Source organism: Salvelinus namaycush, chromosome 13 (assembly GCF_016432855.1).
Source record: "Salvelinus namaycush isolate Seneca chromosome 13, SaNama_1.0, whole genome shotgun sequence".
Classification (NCBI taxonomy): domain Eukaryota; kingdom Metazoa; phylum Chordata; class Actinopteri; order Salmoniformes; family Salmonidae; genus Salvelinus; species Salvelinus namaycush.
In genome coordinates, this window is record NC_052319.1 from 20,575,234 (window position 1) to 20,596,984 (window position 21,751).

Sequence of the window (21,751 nt, forward strand, 5' to 3'; positions counted from 1 at the left end):
TGGATGCTTTAGTGCTAAATTAATCACGCCAACTCTACACCTGAACAGGCTAGGCATGGATAGAGGACAACCAATTACACAAAGAGGTGCAGAGAAGGATATCAAACACATAGACCAACTTGACATTTACCAGCCACATAACTTTCTTTATTCAGCGCTTCTTTAAAAATGACAATAGCTCCTCTTGGTCAAAGCCAAAATAAATAATCTCTCTCCAGTCACTCTGTCTGTCTGTCTGTCTGTCAGTTTTGCCAACAGTAGAACATGGTGGGGACGTGGATCAGTGGACTCCCACTGTTCTCCCAGAATATGAGGGGTGAGTGAGTGACTTGAGCTCCCATCTCAGAGGAGACTTTAGAGAGAGGCAGAAGATGCTAAGCGTGCAGAACAGAGGCTTTCCCTGCTCATCTGCCTCCACTCAGCCTTATCTAGCCCAGATTGAGTGGGTTAGAGAGGGAGGACAGACAAGGGCTCTGATGCCTCTTCTCCTGCCATCTAGAATGACTGACTGACTGGCAGGCTAAAAAAAGGTCCATGTGTTATGAATTACATTATTTCACATTCTCTATGAATTTATTTATTCAAGCCAAATAAAGATATTTTGAATTTATCTGTGGAAGATGCCATTTTCACAAGCCCCCATGTGTCCTATAAATGCACTTAATCCCCAAATACCCTAAATACTCAGGCTTATTTTATGCAGACGCTGTTTCTTGCAAAACTGCTCACCTTAGTCAGCTAATCCTGTAGTGAAAGCTGCAAATGCTGCTCTGCTGGCCAGAGTGGTCAATATACCTTGTATCACTCTCTCTGGCCACTTATTTATGTTTTGGTCTGAATGTGCTGAAAATGAAAGCAGGGTAATTTTCTCTATCAATAGTAAGACCTAAAAAACATCCCCCATTGTAACCATCTTATTTGACAGTTAAATGGGTCCCATTTAGGACAAGAAGAATAGAGGTGGCCATTACAATACTCTATACTTGATGGAGTATGCATTGAAGCCACACAATACATCAAGGACGCGGCCACTTTATTCTCCACAAATGGCTTTTCACAAATGGCTGCTGAGAGGCAAGCTGCAGACCCTGATTTCATATCATACAGCAGGACCTTCATTTCACATCCTTGACTTAGAACCCTGCCCAGCAAACAAGGAACATTCCCAGAACATTAGCTAAGATTCCCATTAAGTTCTAGATAGTGTTTTATCTAACATTAGAATGATAACATCCCAAAAACATTCAAATAATATTTTTAATAACACATATTTTTATGTTTGAAATTAAATATCCAAGTAATGTTCTCCTAAAATTCCCCAAAATGCACAACATCTGCAACAACCACCAAAGAACATTCCCCAAAAGTTCTCATTAGGTTTCCAGGTAATGCAATTACACAATGTACAGTAGCAGCAATGTTTTCCCAGCAAACCAAATTTGGTTCTGTGCAAGTTCCCAGAACATTCGTTAGGTTGTGGCAAATGTTATCATAACACAAAAACTGTCCAGTCGTGTTGATGATTATACGTTTCCATAAAACATTCGCCTGATATTGCAAGAATGTTCCCACAACACATTTTATCTGTTCTTTAGCGGTTCACAGAATGCTTCATTAGGTTGTGGGAACAGTCTGGTGGGAACATTGTGGGTACAAAACACAAACACTGTCCAGTTGCGCGGATGATTATATAATGTTTCTTTAAGGGTGCAAAAAAACACCTGACGTTACAAGAACGTTCCCAAAACAAGACATTTTATGTTATTTAAAAGTTCCTAAAACATTTCTTTAGGTTGTGGGAACATTATGGGGATATAACAGGAGATAGGTTCCCAAAACACTAAAACTGTCCAGTTGTGCTGACATTCAAATAACGTGCACAAAACACTCCTTTGATGTTGCAAGAATGTTGACAGAACAGCCTTTCTGAGTTCTTTAAAGGTTCCCAAAACATTTAATTAGGTTGTGGTAACAGTGTGGGTACATTACAAGAGATGTCTGGGATGTTGGAAGACTATTCTTGTGATATTCACGAAAGTTGCACAGAACATTCACACAATGTCCAAATAAGCCAGTTTTTATGATGTTCATAGCATATTTGTTTTAGGTTTAACATAATATTCCATAGACATTCACGCAATATACATTTGACCTTGTCTTGGAAGTCCTCAGAACATTTAAAAAATGTGGATTTTAGGACTGTATTGTAGGCTCACTACAAGGTGATATAGACACACATGGCATTTACATTTAATTCATAGGACATTTGAACAGCATTTAAATCATACACAAACAACCATATGTTTAACACTTTATTTATCCATATTTTGTTGTGTTACAGCCTGAATTCAAAATGGAATTGTTTTCTTACCCATCTACAAGTGACAAACATGTTTAGACATTTTTGCACTTTTATTGAAAATGAAATACAGAAATCTAATTTACATAAGTATTCACACCCCTGAGTCAATACTTATGTAGAACTACCTTCGGCAGTGATTACAGTCTTTCTGGGTAAGTCTCTTCAGAGCATTCCACACCTGGATTTGCAACATTTGCCAAATATTATTTTCAAAATTCTTAAAGCTCTGTCAAGTTGGTTGTTGATCATTGCTAGACAACCAATTTCAGGCCTTGCCATAGATTTTCAAGTAGATTTAAGTCAAAACTGTAACTCTGCTACTCAGGAACATTCACTTTTTTCTTGGTAAGCAACTCCAGTGTAGATTTGGCCTTGTGTTTTAGGTTATTGTCCTCCCGAAAGGTGAATTATTATCCCAGTGTCTGGTGGAAAGCAGACTTAACCAGGTTTTTCTCCAGGATTTTGCCTGTGTTTAGCTCCATTCCGTTCTTTTTTATCCTGAAAAACTCCCCAGTCCTTAACAATTACAAGCATGCCCATAACATGATGCAGCCACCACTATGCTTGAAAATATGGAGAGTGGTACTCAGTAATGAGTTGTATTGGATCTTATTTATTTATTTTTACCCATCTACCATTAGGTGCCATTCTTTGTGAGTCATTGGAAAACCTTGCTAGTCTTTGTGGATTCATCTGTGTTTCAAATCCACTGCTCGACTGAGGGACCTAATTATATGTGTGGGGTACAGCAATGAGGTAGTCATTCAAAAATCATGCAGCTTACTATGTGACATGTTAAGTACATTTTTACTCCTTAACTTATTTAGGCTCAAGACATTTCAGCTTTTAACTTAATACATTTGTAAACATTTTGAAAAACATACTTCCACTTTGACATTATGGGGTATTGTGTGTAGGCCACTGACAAAACATCTCAATTTAATGTATTTCAAATTCAGGCTGTAACACAACATCTGGAAAGTCAAGAGGTGTAAATAATTTCTGAAGGCACTGTAGCCATGGCAGTATGGTCAATCAGGAATGCCATGATTCCTTTTTTGCCTTCTTAGACATAAGTAACCCAGGGAAATACTGGTAACTGGGTGATTCACCACCACTTCACCCATTTCATATGCTGCGTACTTCCACTATCCAAAACTATGAGTTCTGATCTAGGATCACTTTTGCTTTTCAGATAATAAAAATAAGACTGGGAGGGACCATATCAACTATCCTAAAGTAAGAACTATATCGGGTGCGTTTTTGAAATTTAACAGTCAATTTATACACAATGTTTTTTTTTTTACAGTTAGCCTGAATTCTGCATTTCAGACTGGATTTATAAATCTGGACAAACAAAAGACATCTCTTTTAGTAGATTATATCTGAGCCTCAATTTCACAGTTGTAAAAAAAAAAAAAAAAATTCAGCTCTGCAGCCAGGTCATTAAACCTCTGCACCACCAGTGGATATCTGTGGTATTGTGGGGGTTTTCTCAGTCTAATTATGATCAATCAGGAAAATGTTTAGCTAGGACTCCGGTACACAGGCGGGAGCGCTACAGTACCGTAGGTGACGGTAATGCAACATAACGTTGGATGCCAACCGGAGATAAACCCACAGAAAAAGAGGTGACAACGGTAGCCAGCTAGCTAGGGCAACAGTGGACAGTGTCCTTTTCTCCTGCCTGTCAGGCACTGTTTTCCAGCGCAGTTCTGTTAACGATGGCGAGGGCAGGCATTCGGCAGGCGTTAGTGAAGGACACTAGGTGCTAGCTAGTTAGTTAACTAGGACTCCAGTAAAACAGCAAACGGGAAAGGTAGCTAGCTAGCACAATGGTACTGTACTTCGCCCCTGAAAAGCTCAGATAATACTTTTTTCCCCCTTTTGACCCACATTTTAATCGCATAGACAATCAGGAAAAATGTAGTGTATCAAAAGACTCACAAGCATGAAGATGGCGTGCTCGATGGGGGGCGTTTATGCACTAACCAATGGGATGCTCGAGGAGGGGCGTTCATGCAGGAACCAATGGGATGCTCGAGGGGGGTTCCTGCAGACATGCAGGAACACCCCGAATTGTGGGCCGCAATCACACACTATTGGCATGACTGGACACTGTTTGTGCCATGAGCACATTTGCCGTGATATAATGAATGTTCTGGGAACTTTTACAGACCCAATTTTGGTTTGCTGGGTGCATTACAACAAGATCAATATTTTGAGGAAAAAAATGAATGTACTTCAAACTCATACAAATATGTGTTCTGTAAGGCATACACTTATATATGCAAACTTGTAAATAAACAGACATGCATTAAATTCAAAATATAAAACATCAATCCAAAACTATAAAAAGTAAACAGCACTCACTTTCGGCTATGACAGATCGTCCTGTCCAGTCGTCATTAATCATCTGGATATTCCCAAAATGGATGTCGCTGAAGAAGATGCGATTGGTCCCTCCACTGGTTTTCTGGCGGTAATCAAAGGTCAGCGCTATGACGTTCTTGAAGTAGTCGGGCCTCTCGAAGGGCTGGACGGGCGAGTTGAGGTCGTTCTCGTCTGAGAGGTGGATGCTCTTCAGTAGGGTTCTCTCAGAATAGAGCAGGTAGCCCTCGTAGCGCTCGCAGGCGAAGCCATCTTCTGCCAGGTGGCCATGGGCACAGGAACAAGTCCTACGTCCGCTACCCAGGTGAAAGCAGAGCTGCTGACAGCCCCCGTTGCTCCTGGCACATGGGTTGGTACCTATTGTGGCAGAGACAAACACTGTGTTCAAGACTTACTCTACATCCGTTTACTTTCCACTTAGTTTCACGGTTATGAAGCTATCATTGTTATGATAATATTTATTGTAGTGCCAAAATTAGAAGTGCTAGTGTGATATATATATATACACACACACAACCAGTCCAACATTTTAGAACACCTACTCATTCAAGGGTTTTTCTTTATTTTTACTATTTTATAAATTGTAGAAAAAGTGAAGACATCAAAACTATGAAATAACACAAATAGAATCATGTAGAAACCAAAAAAGTGTTAAACAAATTAAAATATATTTTATATTTGAGATTCTTCAAATAGCCACCCTTTGCCTTGACGACAGCTTTGCACACTCTTGGCATTCTCTCAACCAGCTTAATGAGGTAGTCACCTGGAATGCCTTTCAATGAACAGGTGTGCCTTGTTAAAAGTCAATTTGTGGAATTTCTTTCCTTCTTAACGCGCTTGAGCCAAAAGTTGTGTTGTGACAAGGTAGGGTGGTATACAGAAGAGCCCCATTTGGTAAAAAACCAAGTCCATATTATGGCAAGAACAGCTCAAATAAGCAAAGAGAAACGACATGGTCAGTCAATGGTCAGTCAATACGGCAAATTTTAAGAACTTTGAAAGTTTCTTCAAGTGCAGTCGCAAAAGCCATCAAACGCTATGATGAAACTGGCTCTCATGAGGACCGCCACAGGAAAGGAAGACCCAGAGTTACCTCTGTGTCACGTTCACTGTCTTCAAACTCCCTGTCTTAGATGAGCCAAGGCGCAGCGTGCATGTAATTCCACATTTCTTTTAATCGTAGTGAAACCTTCACAAAAAGAACAGGTAAACAGAAACAAACGTGACACAACCGTGGCGCACACAAACACACACAGAAAATAAATAATTACCCACAACATTAGGTGGGAAAAAGGCTGCCTAAGTATGATTCCCAATCAGAGACAACGATAGACAGCTACCTCTGATTGGGAACCACACTCGGCCAAAAACAAAGAAATATAAAACATAGAATGCCCACCCAAATCACACCCTGACCTAACCAAATAGAGAAATAAAACGTCTCTCTAAGGTCAGGGCGTGACAGTACCACCCCCCCCCCCCCCCCCCCCCAAAGGTGCGGACTCCGGCCGCAAGACCTGACTCTATAGGGGTGGGTCCGGGTGGGCATCTATCCTCGGTGGCGGCTCCGGTTCGGGACGTAGCCCCCGCTCCGCACGCTGATCCCTCCGCTTCCGTGGAACCGGACCGTGGATCGTCGCCGGAATCTCCGGACCGTGGATCGTTGCCGGAGGAACCACACCGTGATTCATCGCCGGAGGCTCTGAATTGGGAACCCCCGCTGGAGGCTCCGGACTGCGGACCACCGCTGGAGGCTCCGGACTGCGGACTGCCGCTGGAGGCTCCGTGCCCTGGATTTTCACTGCAGTCTCCGGGCCATGGATCATCACTGGAGGCTTCGTGCCATGGATCACCACTACAGGCTCCGGGCCATGGATCGTCACTGGAGGCTTCGTGCCATGAGTCATCACTACAGGCTCCGGCCATGGATCATCATTGGAGGCTTCGTGTCATGGATCATCACTACAGGCTCCGGGCCATGGATCATCACTGGAGGCTTCATGCCATGGATCATCACTAGAGGCTTCGTACGTGGAGCCGGAACAGGTCTCACTGGACTGAGGAGACGTACTGGAAGCCTGGTGCGTGGAGCTGCCACAGGGCTTACCAGGCTGGGGAGACATACTGGAGGCCTGGTACGTGGAACCGGATACACTGGGCCGTGGAGGCGCATTGGAGGCCTCGAGCGTAGAGCTGGCACAACCCGTCCTGGCAGGATGCCCACTTCCGCCCGGCAAATGCGGGGCGCTGGCACAGAGCGCACCGGCCTGTGAATGCTCACTGGAGACACTGTGCGTATCACCGCATAACACGGTGCCTGACCAGTCACACGCTCCCCACGGTAAGCACGGGGAGTTGGCTCAGGTCTAAACCCTACCTCCGCCAATCTCCCTGTGTGCCCCCTCCCAAACATTTTTGGGTAATTCCGTCACGTCTACTGTCTTCAAACTCCTTGTCATAGATGAGCCAAGGCGCAGCGTGCATGTAATTCCACATTTCTTTTAATCTTAGTGAAACCTTCACAAAAATAACAGGTAAACAGAAACAAACGTGACACAACCGTGGTACACACAAACACACACAGAAAATAAATAATTACCCACAACATTAAGTGGGAAAAAGGCTGCCTAAGTATGATTCCCAATCAGAGACAACGATAGACAGCTCCCTCTGATTAGGAACCACACTCGGCCAAAAACAAAGAAATATAAAACATAGAATACCCACCCAAATCACACCCTGACCTAACCAAATAGAGAAATAAAACAGCTCTCTAAGGTCAGGGCGTGACACTCTGCTGCAGAGGATAAGTTCATTAGAGTTACCAGCCTCAGAAATTGCAGCCCAAATAAATGCTTCACAGAGTTCCAGTAACAGACACATCTCAACATCAACTGTTCAGAGGAGGCTGTGTGAATCAGGCCTTAGTGGTGAAATTGCTGCAAAGAAACCACTATTTATTGTATTTTCATTTAACCAGGCAAGTCAGTTTAGAACAAATTCTTATTTACAATGACGTCCTACCCCGGTCAAACTCAGACAACGCCCTATGGGACTCCCAATCACAGCCGGATGTGAAGCAGCCTGGATTTGAACCAGGGACTGCATTGACACCTCTTGCACTAGGATGCAGTGCTTTAGACCGCTGCGCCTCTCGGGAGCTCTAAGAAGAGACTTTGCTTGGGCCAAGAAACACGAGCAATGGACATTAGACCAGTGGAAATTTGTCCTTTGGTCTGATGAGTCCAAATGGAGATTTTTGGTTCCAACCGCCGTGTCTTAAATGTCTTTGTGTCTTTTGCTACACTCGCATTAACATCTGCTAACCATGTGTATGTGACAAATAAATTTGATTTGAAGTTTCTTCTTGTACAGTTGCAAAAACCGTCAAGCACTATGATGAAACTGGCTCTCATGAGTACCGCCACAGGAATGGAAGACCCAGAGTTACCTCTGCTGCAGAGGATAAGTTCATTCGAGTTACCAGCCTCAGATATTGCAGCCCAAATAAATGCTTCACAGAGTTCAAGTAACAGACCCATCTCAGCATCAACTGTTCAGAGGAGACTGCTTGAATCAGGCCTTCATGGTTGAATTGCTGCAATGAAACCACTACTAAAGGACACCAGTAAGAAGAAGAGACTTGCTTGGGCCAAGAAAACATGAGCAATGGACATTAGACCAGTGGAAATTTGTCCTTTGGTCTGATGAGTCCAAATGGAGATTTTTGGTTCCAACCGCCGTGTCTTAAATGTCTTTGTGTCTTTTGCTACACTCGCATTAACATCTGCTAACCATGTGTATGTGACAAATAAATTTGATTTGAAGTTTCTTCTTGTACAGTTGCAAAAACCGTCAAGCACTATGATGAAACTGGCTCTCATGAGTACCGCCACAGGAATGGAAGACCCAGAGTTACCTCTGCTGCAGAGGATAAGTTCATTCGAGTTACCAGCCTCAGATATTGCAGCCCAAATAAATGCTTCACAGAGTTCAAGTAACAGACCCATCTCAGCATCAACTGTTCAGAGGAGACTGCTTGAATCAGGCCTTCATGGTTGAATTGCTGCAATGAAACCACTACTAAAGGACACCAGTAAGAAGAAGAGACTTGCTTGGGCCAAGAAAACATGAGCAATGGACATTAGACCGGTGGAAATTTGTCCTTTGATCTGATGAGTCCAAATTTGAGATATTTGGTTCCAACCGTGTAGGTGAACGGATGATCTCCGCATGTGTATTTCCCACCGAAAAGCATGGAGGAGGTGGTGTTATGGTGTGGAGGTGCTTTGCTGGTAACACTGTCAGTGATTTATTTTGAATTCAAGGCACACTTAACCAGCATGGCAACCACAGCATTCTGCAGCGATACGCCATCCCATCTGGTTGGGCTTAGTGGGACTATCATTTGTTTTTCAACCGGACAATGACCCAAAACACACCTCCAGGCTGTGTAAGGGCTATTTTACTAAGAAGTAGAGTGATGGAGTGCTGCATCAGATGACCTGGCCTCCACAATCATCCAAACTCAACCCAATTGAGATGGTTTGAGATGAGTCGGACCGCAGAGTGAAGGAAAAGCAGCCAACAAGTGCTCAGCATATGTGGGAACTCCTTCAAGACTGTTGGAAAAGCATTCCAGGTGAAGCTGGTTGAGAGAATGCCAAGCGTGTGCAAATCTGTCATCAAGGCAAAGGGTGGCTATTTGAAGAATCTCAAATAAAATAAAATAATATCTTTGGATTTGTTTTTTGTTACTACATGATTCTATGTGTGTTATTTCATAGTTTTGATGTCTTCACTATCATTCTACACTGTAGAAAATTGTAAACATAAAGAAAAACCCTTGAATGAGTAGGTGTTCTAAAACTTTTGAACGATAGTGTTGTCACTTGTGTATAGTACTATACATGCACTGTCTATAACTGCAGTTTTGTATTTCCCTTGTGCTAGATGGCTCCCAATTGATTTTTACCAATACATAGATTAGGAAATGAAACAATGCTGCTGATGACAGTGATGGGTGAGAATCAAAAGGAGCATTAAGTTGAAACCTTAACCTTTCTCCCGGCCTCTATTGAAGACTGTCACATCCTTCAGGTTGACCCCGAGACCACTTCTCATGGTGACTGCCTCACTGGCTTCACTTTTGAAGCCTCGCCGGATAGAACCGTTGGAGTGAGCTCTGAGGACAGAGAGAGAAAGGTTTTAAAAAGTAATCAAGGACACTTTCTTCTTAATTCTTCTTTGATTCTTAAAAGTACTTATCAATAGCACTTTATCATACAGAAATGTCATTGATAATGACATTGAGGTATGCTAGTACATTTACATAAATATGGTGCCCCTCATGTAAAAAATACTCCACTGAGGTTCTCCACACTGAGACCTCTGGGATGAAGGGTTAATACCAGGTTAGATGATCAGACTTTACAGCCCAATCTGTGTGCATATAAGGAATTATTAAATTACCTGTCAGACCAGTAGATGTAAGCTCCGAACACGGCCACGGAAAAGAGGTCTACGTTGGCCGCTGACAGTACAATCTCCCTGCTCTCACCCGTCTCAAGGTTGATCCTCTCTATCTTGTCGGTGCGGGCATCACACCAGTATAATCTATTTTCCTGGAAAGTAATTTGAAAATGCACATCACCAGACTATCCCCCTATCCTCTTATGGGGTACATTGGGTACATTATATCCACACAAAGAAGGATGAGGATAGGATGCGGGTATGAAACTACTTTAGGATGAGGTGGATGGATCAGAGCTAATAGGACATGAATGATCAGGAGGTGTCTGGTACTGTACCTCATAGTCTATGGAGATCCCATTGGGCCAGGTAATGCCAGAGTTGACCAGGGTGACCTGATCGGAGCCGTCTAGACGGGCTCGACCTATGCAGGGGCCCTGGCCCCATTCTGTCCAAAACAGATACCTGAGACAGATAGATAGAGGGTGGGTGATAGATAGAGGGAGAGAGCGAGAGAGAGCGAGAGGGTGGGGAGAGAGAGAAATAGAGAGGGCAGAGTGGCAAACCCACATAAATTATTAACATCCAACTGGTTGGACAATTGGAACAGATCTGAAAGGACAAATTGTGTGATCTAATGTGATACCAAAGTTATCAGAGGCTATGCAAGTGGAATCATATATTGTTACAATTTAGTTCTCCACAAAGCTCTTCTTACAGTAGGCATTTCACACTGTGTCAACACCAGATCATGAAAGTTTAGTGGCAAACTTAAAATGAATCATACTGCACTGCACAAAACAAACATCAATGCAGGGGACATGTTCCTACTGGTAAGCCTAATGACATCAGTTGGCCTTCATCTGCTACATGATCTATTTTCAGTCCAGAAACAGCAGTATGACCCAATGATTATTATCCAGCAACATCTTGATCTCTTTCTGGAGGTGGTCAAGGCTGTCTGACTCATTTCACTCCCTGCTGGTCAAAAACATTTCCATTTCCTCTGCCCATTTTCAACTTGATCTCTTCTTAGTGACTGTCTGTTACCCATTCATCTTTCACACACACACACACACACACACACACACACACACACACACACACACACACACACACACACACACACACACACACACACACACACACACACACACACACACACACACACACACACACACACACACACACACACACACACACACACACACACACCCTTTCTGTGGATGAACAGCAATGGCTCTAGGTTGGTCGAGTCCCTCGGAGATGACTACAGAACGGTAGGCACCACTAAGACGGGCAATCTCTATGAGGTTGAAACCATGGTCTGTCCAGTAAAGGTTACCTGTGGGAGGAACACAAAGATACTGGTATTAGAGTTGTACAAAGAACAGTTGTATAAAGGACAGTGTTACAATAGTTTAAATGCATACCTTTATTTATACAGGTTAGTCACATCGAGATAAAATCTCAGGAAATATTTAATGAAGGTACTGTATATCCACATAGCACCGCTTAAAGTGAGAAGACATTTTGTACATTTTACAGAAGACGATACTGACCAGCGATCCAGTCCACTGCGATGCCCTCTACCCTGCTGATGCCCGTGGTAATGATGTCCTCCCTCCAGGTCTGATCCCTCTTGGCTCTGGAGATTGTGTTCAGGCCCATGTCTGTCCAGTACACTGTGTCATTACCTGTGGAATGGTCAGAAAACAAGTAAGAGAAATAACTGCACACTTGTGGTATTCTACAGTATGTTAGTTGGTGCATAGACTGCACACTTGTGGTATTCTACAGTATGTTAGTTGGTGCATAGACTGCACACTTGTGGTATTCTACAGTATGTTAGTTGGTGCATAGACTGCACACTTGTGGTATTCTACAGTATGTTAGTTGGTGCATAGACTGCACACTTGTGGTATTCTACAGTATGTTAGTTGGTGCATAGACTGCACACTTGTGGTATTCTACAGTATGTTAGTTGGTGCATAGACTGCACACTTGTGGTATTCTACAGTATGTTAGTTGGTGCATAGACTGCAAACTTTTGGTATTCTTTAGTAGTCATGTGTAAACTTGAGCTCGTCAGTAATAATTTTCACCTCAATTCCAAGTGTGTGGACATGATCTTTTTGTACTATTGTGGAAAATGTAGGCACAGAACATAGCCTCCCTATTAATGTTAGTGTTTTTTATGGAAGTAAGCTTATTATTATTACAACTACATGCTCCATTTCACAAAATGGGGATGTAAATTATGATTATTGTTCACATATCCACTCAGACCTTATTTCCTTGTTGAAATGCAACATCGGGACATGAAAAGGCTATTGTATACCAGGTTTTATTGGAAAATAAATTGCATATGTAAAACATAGCATCTAAAATGTTATGACCCTTTCTGATTATAACTCTATTTCATATACAAAGGGATGAAATACAAAGTCATTCATTTCCGAGTCCAGCCTTAAAGCCTTAAGTACATTTCGTTATTTGCCTGTCAGTTCAGTGGGCCCAGGTTGTTGGGAGGATAGGCAGCGTTATGTGTTTATTTGCACCCTCCTGTTTATACAGAATTCACACTCCGTTAACACATATCTTACATGTGACAGGATCCAGCTGGAAGGCTTTCATCTTTTTTACGCACCAATGACCTGCTTCATAATGATATGCAAATTGTATGTGTGAGCTATCCACCGCTGCTGTTGCTGGTTGACTCTGTGCTTAGCTGGGTGCATGTTCACCTGTATAACAGCAACAAAGGGGAGGGCAACCAGGACCTTATGCATAGAAAAGCCTAAAACTAATTTTAGCTAAGGTTTAAGATTTGAAGTTTTTAGCTTTAGACTAGTTTCCTAATTTCCTAAAATGCAAGCTGTCGCACATCAAGATTACCATTGACATTCAGGGTCTCTGAGATATTTCTGACATCCACTGTCTTTGAGCTTTCTGTACTGTGGGAACTGCTGCCTTGCAACACTTATTTTCTGCCATACCTTCATCCCACTGGACACACCACGTCATTTCAACGTGGATAATTGGGTAATATTTGGTTGAGACGTTGATCAATGATGTTACAACCTATATTCACCCACTCAAAAAGAAAGCCAAAAGTTAGTTGTCATCCAAATGTCTATCACTGCGCTTTCATGACAACCATTTCAAAGCACAGCAAAAAGTTCAAATGGGACTACGTCAGATATGTTGTTTATTTCTACAACAGATGAATGTGTTCTCAATGTGCTTCATGTAATGGCACAACCACAGGATCTGGATTGCAGTTGAGATTACATTAAAAGTACATGGTTCAAGTGATCAATGCTGATTATTATTACATAATTTGTGAAGATCTCCACAGACCTGCGACGACCTATGCATGCTATCTTGAACATGCACGCTTTATATAACTACATAAAAATACATTTATAGTTACAGTAACCTCAAAATGTGACCATGTTACTCATTTTAAGTTTGAATGTTATATTAGTTTGGAAGATAGCGTTAACTTTAGGCTATTTACTGTATTACAATAGTAATATTGGATTGTGTTTGGTTGACAACAACCAAACATCAACATTTTAATGCTTTAATGCTTAGACAGTTCCATCTGAGCCACTGGCTTATTTACATTCTTTAATTTATTTTGGGGGTTGAGTTGGAGACGTGAATCCCATTATCATTTGTATACTTGTCAACAAGTTAATAGGCTACTTATTGTACTTCAAAAGTGATATTAAAAATTGTGTTTGGTTGTCAACGCAACCAAATATCAACATTTGCAGGAGATTTATATTCTGCTTGGATAGTGCCATCTGTGCCACTGACTTAACCTGACTTTAATTCCATTTTGTTTACAAATTAATAATTGATATGTTGGATTCACGTCTCCATCGCAACCAGAAATCTAAGTTGACAACCAAAAACAATATCACGAAATATCGTTACATTTGAAATGAATCAGAGCTTGAAACCCTTGGCCTATTGTATTGTCTATTTTTAGAAGAATTTTGGGTTGAATTATAATAATAGCTGTTGATGACTTTGCAAATACTATATAGGCCTAAATAACATAATTGATGATACGTATATGTAACGATTCTCTAGCTCTTCCTCCTCCTCGGACGAGGAGAGGCGAGACGGATCAGATGACCAATATGCAGCGTGGTAGTTTGACATTATATTTATTAAACAAGACAAAAAACGAACTATACTTGATACTAAACAAAATAACAAAACGAATGTAGACTGACCTGAACGTAAGAACTTACATGTAACGAAGAACGTACGAACAGGGAAAACAGACTACACAAAACGAACGACCGAACAAACAAACAAACCGAAACAGTCCCGTGTGGCGCGACAAACACAGACACAGGAGACAACCACCCACAACAATCAATGTGAAAACACCTACCTTAATATGGCTCTCAATCAGAGGAAATGAAAACCACCTGCCTCTAATTGAGAACCATATCAGGTCACCCTTTAACAAACATAGAAACACATAACATAGACTACCCACCCAAACTCACGCCCTGACCGTCAAACACATACAAAATAACAGAAAACCGGTCAGGAACGTGACATAACCCCCCCCTCAAGGTGCGTACTCCGAACGCACCACCAAAAGTCTAGGGGAGGGTCTGGGTGGGCGTCTGACCACGGTGGTGGCTCAGGCTCTGGGCGAGGTCCCCACCCCACCATAGTCAATCCCAGCTTACGTCTCCCCCTTAGAATGACCCCCCTCATATTACACCCACTTAATTTAAATGGTAACCTTAAGATAAGGGGCAGCACCGGGACAAGGGGCAGCACCGGGATAAGGTAGCTCAGGACAGAGAGATAGCTCAGGACAGAGAGGTAGCTCAGGACAGAGAGGTAGGTCAGGATAGAGAGGTAGCTCAGGATAGAGGGGCAACTCCGGACTGAAGGGCAGCTCCGGACAGAGAGACAGCTCTGGACTGAGGGGCAGTTCTGGATAAATGGCAGGTCTGGGCTGAGGGGCAGCTCATGACTGGCTGACGGCTCTGGATGCTCATGGCTAGCTGACGGCTCTGGACGCTCGTGGCTGGCTGACGGCTCTGGACGCTCGTGGCTGGCTGACGGCTCTGGACGCTCGTGGCTGGCTGACGGCTCTGGACGCTCGTGGCTGCTGACGGCTCTGGACGCTCGTGGCTGGCTGACGGCTCTGGACGCTCGTGGCTGGCTGACGGCTCTGGACGCTCGTGGCTGGCTGACGGCTCTGGACGCTCGTGGCTGGCTGACGGCTCTGGGCGCTCGTGGCTGGCTGACGGCTCTGGACGCTCGTGGCTGGCTGACGGCTCTGGACGCTCGTGGCTGGCTGACGGCTCTGGACGCTCGTGGCTGGCTGACGGCTCTGGACGCTCATGGCTGGCTGACGGCTCTGGACGCTCATGGCTGGCTGACGGCTCTGGACGCTCATGGCTCGCTGACGGCTCTGGACGCTCATGGCTCGCTGACGGCTCTGGACGCTCATGGCTAGCTGACGGCTCTGGACGCTCATGGCTGGATGAGGCGCACTGTAGGCCTGGTGCGTGGTGCCGGAACTGGAGGCACCGGGCTAAGGACACGCACCTTCAGGCTAGTGCGGGGAGCAGGGACAGGGCACACTGGACTCTCAAAACGCACTATGGACCTGGTGCACCGGTGGCACCGGGCTGAGGGCACGCACATCAGGACGAGTACGGGGAGAAGGAACAGTGTGTACAGGGCTCTGGAGACGAACAGGTGGCTTAGTGCGTGGTGCCGGAACTGGAGGCACTGGGCTGGAGACACGCACCATAGGGAGAGTGCGTGGAGGAGGAACAGGGCTCTGGAAACGCACTGGAAGCCTGGTGCGTGGAGTAGGCACTGGTGGTACTGGGCTGGGGCGGGGAGGTGGCGCCGGAAATACCGGACCGTGCAGGCGTACTGGCTCCCTTGAGCATTGAGCCTGTCCAACCTTACCTGGTTGAATGCTCCCCATTGCCCGACCAGTGCGGGGAGGTGGAATAACCCGCACCGGGCTATGTAGGCGAACCGGGGACACCATGCTTAAGGCTGGTGCCATGTATGCCGGCCCGAGGAGACGCACTGGAGACCAGACGCGTTGAGCCGGCTTCATGACACCTGGCTCAATGCCCAATCTAGCCCTACCAGTGCGGGGAGGTGGAATAACCCGCACCGGGCTATGAACACGTACAGGAGACACCGTGCGCTCTACTGCGTAACACGGTGTCTGCCCGTACTCCCGCTCTCCACGGTTAGCCTGGGAAGTGGGCGCAGGTCTCCTACCTGCCCTTGGCCCACTACCTCTTAGCCCCCCCCCCAAGAAATTTTTGGGGTTTCTTCGCGGGCTTCCAGCCACGTCTCCTTGCTGCCTCCTCATACCACCGCTCCTGGGCTCTCGCTGCTTCCATCTCCTCACGAGCGCGGCGATATTCCCCAATATGAGCCCAGTGTCCTTTTCCCTCCAATACTTCCTCCCAAGTCCACGAGTCCTGATTACTTGGCCGCTGCTCGAACTCACACTGCTTGGTCCTGGTTCGGTGGGTGGTTCTGTAACGATTCTCTAGCTCTTCCTCCTCCTCGGACGAGGAGAGGCGAGACGGATCAGATGACCAATATGCAGCGTGGTAGTTTGACATTATATTTATTAAACAAGACAAAAAACGAACTATACTTGATACTAAACAAAATAACAAAACGAATGTAGACTGACCTGAACGTAAGAACTTACATGTAACGAAGAACGTACGAACAGGGAAAACAGACTACACAAAACGAACGACCGAACAAACAAACAAACAAACCGAAACAGTCCCGTGTGGCGCGACAAACACAGACACAGGAGACAACCACCCACAACAATCAATGTGAAAACACCTACCTTAATATGGCTCTCAATCAGAGGAAATGAAAACCACCTGCCTCTAATTGAGAACCATATCAGGTCACCCTTTAACAAACATAGAAACACATAACATAGACTACCCACCCAAACTCACGCCCTGACCGTCAAACACATACAAAATAACAGAAAACCGGTCAGGAACGTGACAGTATATGAGTGATAAAGTATGGTCACATTTAATTTACTCTGGTAAAATTACTTTGATAGCAACAGTGAATCTACAGTATTTCGTTTTTAAGTGGAGCTCTCTCAACAATCATTCTCATGACAGCACATTAGTAATATTTAGTGACAAATATCATAGCTAAGCATGGTTTGGTTAAAATCCTGGATGGGAGAACAAAGAGTAGCTGTATATAGATACATTTTATCTTCTATATATCGTTGAAGATCTGACATTGTTTTAGAGGTACAAATTCAACGTATTTTAAACAAAGTTTGTCTACGTTGAAATGTGGTTAACATGATGACATTATCCTCTGGTTGAAATTTCACCCTCAAAACAAAAGTTTACGATACTTTTTCCAAATCAAATATATTTGGTGTCCACATCACCAACAACCTATCATGGTCCAAACATACTAGGACGGTTGTGAAGAGGGCACGACATAGCCTATTCCCCCACAGGAGACTGAAAAGATTTGGCTATGGGTCCTCAGATCCTCAAAAAGGTTCTACAGCCGCACCATCGAGAGCATCCTGACTGGTTGCATCACTGCCTGGTATGGAAACTGCTCGGCCTCCGACCGCAAGGCACTATAGAGGGTAGTGCGTATGGCCCCGTACATCACTGGGGTCAAGTTTCCTGCCATCCGGACCTCTATACCAGGCGGTCAGAGGAAGGCCCGAAAAATTGTCAAAGACTCCAGCCACCTTAGTCATAGACTGTTCCAGCCACCCGAGTCATAGACTGCACAGAAAGCGGTACTGGAGTGCCAAGTCTATGTCCAAAAGGCTACTTAACAGCTTCTACCCCCAAACCATAAGACTCCTCAACAGCTAATCAAATGGCTACACAGACCCCTCTTTTACACTGCTGCTACTCTCTGTTTATTATCTATGCATAGTCACTTTAACTCTACCTTCACGTATATATTACCTCAACTAACCGGCTGCACATTGACTCTGTACCGGTACCCCCTGTATATAGCCTCACTATTGTTATTTTACTGCTGCTGTTTAATTATTTGTTACTTTTGTTACTTAAGGGCTTGTAAGTAAGCATTTCACTAAAAGGTCTACCTACACCTGTTGTATTCGGCGCATGTGACAAATACAATTTGATTTGTTTTCCACGTCACAATACGTTTACAAATTGCATTGAAACAACGTTGATTCAACCAGTTTGTGACCAGTGGGATCCTATTCTATCAAATGTGGGCAGGTAACAGCTTTCCCCTCCACTCTTATCTCTAAATCATGTGATATTTTTGTAAACAAAGGTTTTATGCAACACTTACAATGCTACTGTGCATGCATGTGCTAGAGAAAGCTTCTCTTTCTCAGTAGGCCTACATGGTTGTTGTCATCAAGGAGCGTTGTGGCAACATATACAGTATATGAAGCATAACTAGCCCTTAGTTCATTCATTTGACAGTGCACGTTCAAGCACTTGTCAGTGTAATAAATCCACCATATTTAGAACATGAATTATGCAAGAGAAAACACATTATATGACAAATGCCAGCACAAGCCATTGGGTTAATCCATTACCATTTCCTTGTTACCTTCATTTGATACAATATCTGGGGAATTGCTTTGTGTCAGGCCTGGTTCAGGGGCATGTGGAGAAACGGTTGGTGTTTCTCATGAGTCTCTACTAACATGGACTTATTACTCTTTCATCTGTGCAGCCCTCAACAGCACCACTAACCATTATTCAACAGGGTTAGAGAGAATACTACAATAAAGGTTTTTCTCTCTCTCATTTTTTTTGCGTCTCTCTATCCCTCTCTCTCTCTATTTCTCCCTTTCTCTCGGCATTTTTCTCTTGATTACAAACTGCCATTTGGAGTAAGTTTTACATATGATGCGGAAGACGTCATGCAAGGAACAATATAAAGGGGTCATAAAATCAATGAACTGTAGGTTTAACTGTTGACTGAGGAGATGTAGTTAATGACCGTGTCCCCACTCTTATTTATTATGATCTGAGATCAGCAGTCCTACTCTGAGACGCGTTGTGAATATGGGCCCTGGTGGTACCTACCTGCATGGAAGTCCACCCCCACAGCGAACAGGGTCCCAGTAATGGGCATCAGAGCCTCCATGTTGTCATTGGGGTCCAAGGCAATCCCTCTGATCCCCTCATGGATGGAGTACATCAGAAATGACTCAATGCCTACAGAGTAGGAGAGGAATTATTCCATTACTGTAACATACTGTTAGTCTCTTGTGAATTACCTAACATAAATGCTGGGATATGTGGGACGGTAGCGTCCCACCTGGCCAACATCCAGTGAAAATGCAGAGCGCCAAATTCAAATAAATTACTATAAAAATTAAACGTTCATGAAATCACACATTCAATATACCAAATTAAAGCTACACTTGTTATGAATCCAGCCAACGTGTCAGATTTAAAAAATGCTTTACGGCGAAAGCAAACAATCCTATTATCTGAGGATAGCACCCCAGCAAACAATCACAGACCATCATATTTCAACCCTCACGGCGCGACACAAAACGCAGAAATAAAGATATAATTCATGCCTTACCTTTGACGAGCTTCTTCTGTTGGCACTCCAATATGTCCCATAAACATCACAAATGGTCCTTTTGTTCGATTAATTCCGTCGATATATATCCAAAATATCCATTTATTTGGCGCGTTTGATCCAGAAAAACACCGGTTCCAACTCGCTCAACATGACTACAAAAGTTACCTGTAAGCTTTGTCCAAACATTTCAAACTACTTTTGTAATACAACTTTAGGTATTTTTTATGTAAATAATCGATAAAATTGAATACGGGATGATCTGTGTTCAATGCCGGAGGAAAACAATGTGTAGCATGCTTTCTGGTCATGCGCCTCTAACAAACAGTACACTTCACTTGAGTGTCATTCTGAACATGGCTACTTCTTTATTTTTCAAAGGAAAAACCTCAACCAATTTCTAAAGACTTTTGACATCCAGTGGAAGCGATAGGAACTGAAGGAAGGTCCCTTAGAAATCTGGATTCTCAATGAAAGTTCATTGAAAAGAGAGTGACCTCAAAAAAATAAAATCTTAATGGTTTGTCCTCGGGGTTTTGCCTGCCAAATAAGTTCAGTTATAGTTACATACATGATTCAAACAGTTTTAGAAACGTCAGAGTGTTTTCTATCCAATACTAAAAATAATATGCATATATTAGCATCTGGGACTGAGTAGGAGGCAGTTTACTCTGGGCACGCTTTTCATCCAAACGTGAAAATGCTGCCCCCTATCCATAAGAAGTTTGGTGTGCACACAATATGTGGTTCTGGATTCCAAGATTAACATACTGTAAATAAATATGCATAGAGTACATTTATCACAGTCAAATTGAGTATGTTTTCATATAATTACAGAGGTTTCTATAGTACTTATTTGGATACAGTGAATTCATGTCACAGACCTTGTGGTTACTCTAATGCTAGGGTGTCTGAACTGCTCGATGCATTTATTGCATGGTCACTTAGGTTGTGTGTCCTAAACAGCCCATAGAGCCAATAGGGCTCCGGTCAAATGTACTGCACTATATTAGGATGAGGGTGCTATTTGGGATGCACATTTAGTTAGAGCAGACTTGCAGTCTTACCCTCACAGGACATGCGGTCGGTGCGAAGGCTGTAGCCCACAGTACAGGAGCAGCTGCGGGTGTTCTCTGACGTGGGGAAGCAGAGCTGGGAGCAGCCTCCATTGTTCACCTGACACGGGTTCCTTCCTGGAAAGGCCATGGTGATTTGTGTATTAATAAGGATATAGGACACCATTGTTAGCTTCATGGACATCTTTACAAAGATAATATTTCAGATTTTATTCAGAGCACTATAGGTACTGTAATACATCATGGTGTCACATTTCTGGAAGTCAGTAGATGGAATTGATAAGTGCATAAATAAATGTGTGTCTACGTGTGTGTTCCTTACCTCTCTGTCCCTCCCTGTCGTAGACCTTCATGTGAACCACTCCGCTAGTCTTATTCCTCAGAACCACAGGATTTCGTCCGTCTCTCTTGTTCACCGTCCCCAGATGGGCTGAATCATCATCGGCCCACCACAGTTTGTTACCTGAAACAAGGAAATGTCCTTAGAAACCCCATTATCACCATATCTGTCTGAAATTGTTATTGTGTTATTTAACCCGTATTTATTCAAGAACTCCCATTGAGATCAACATACCTCTTTCACAAGGGAGACCTACATATATTGCATGCATGAAAACTGGAATATATGAATTCTGACAATGCAATAGGCTACTAATGATGCAACGTTTCATGTAGTGAAATTCTCAAATGAAAAATAAACCAGTAGCGTTGTTGACCCAAAATACTCTATCCTGAGCCTCTACTACACACAGGTACGTGTTTGTTGATTTCCATGTTTGAGTGGACCTACTGCACTGTAGTAGACTGTAGAGTA

At 43.5% G+C, this 21,751-nt stretch overlaps 1 protein-coding gene across 1 annotated transcript in view; it reads right to left on the reverse strand.

Moving 5' to 3' along the window:
• The window catches only part of lrp1bb (low density lipoprotein receptor-related protein 1Bb), a 346,624-nt gene that overhangs the window by 107,426 nt on the left and 217,447 nt on the right, over window positions 1-21,751 (reverse strand). Inside the window, exons 32-40 of the mRNA XM_039006274.1 lie at window positions 21,260-21,400; window positions 20,929-21,054; window positions 19,354-19,485; window positions 11,791-11,925; window positions 11,444-11,573; window positions 10,567-10,693; window positions 10,229-10,380; window positions 9,817-9,941; window positions 4,736-5,110 (exon numbers count right to left, since the gene is read on the reverse strand). Coding sequence (XP_038862202.1) covers window positions 4,736-5,110; window positions 9,817-9,941; window positions 10,229-10,380; window positions 10,567-10,693; window positions 11,444-11,573; window positions 11,791-11,925; window positions 19,354-19,485; window positions 20,929-21,054; window positions 21,260-21,400 — 1,443 coding nt within the window. The remainder of the gene's footprint in view (window positions 1-4,735; window positions 5,111-9,816; window positions 9,942-10,228; window positions 10,381-10,566; window positions 10,694-11,443; window positions 11,574-11,790; window positions 11,926-19,353; window positions 19,486-20,928; window positions 21,055-21,259; window positions 21,401-21,751) is intronic.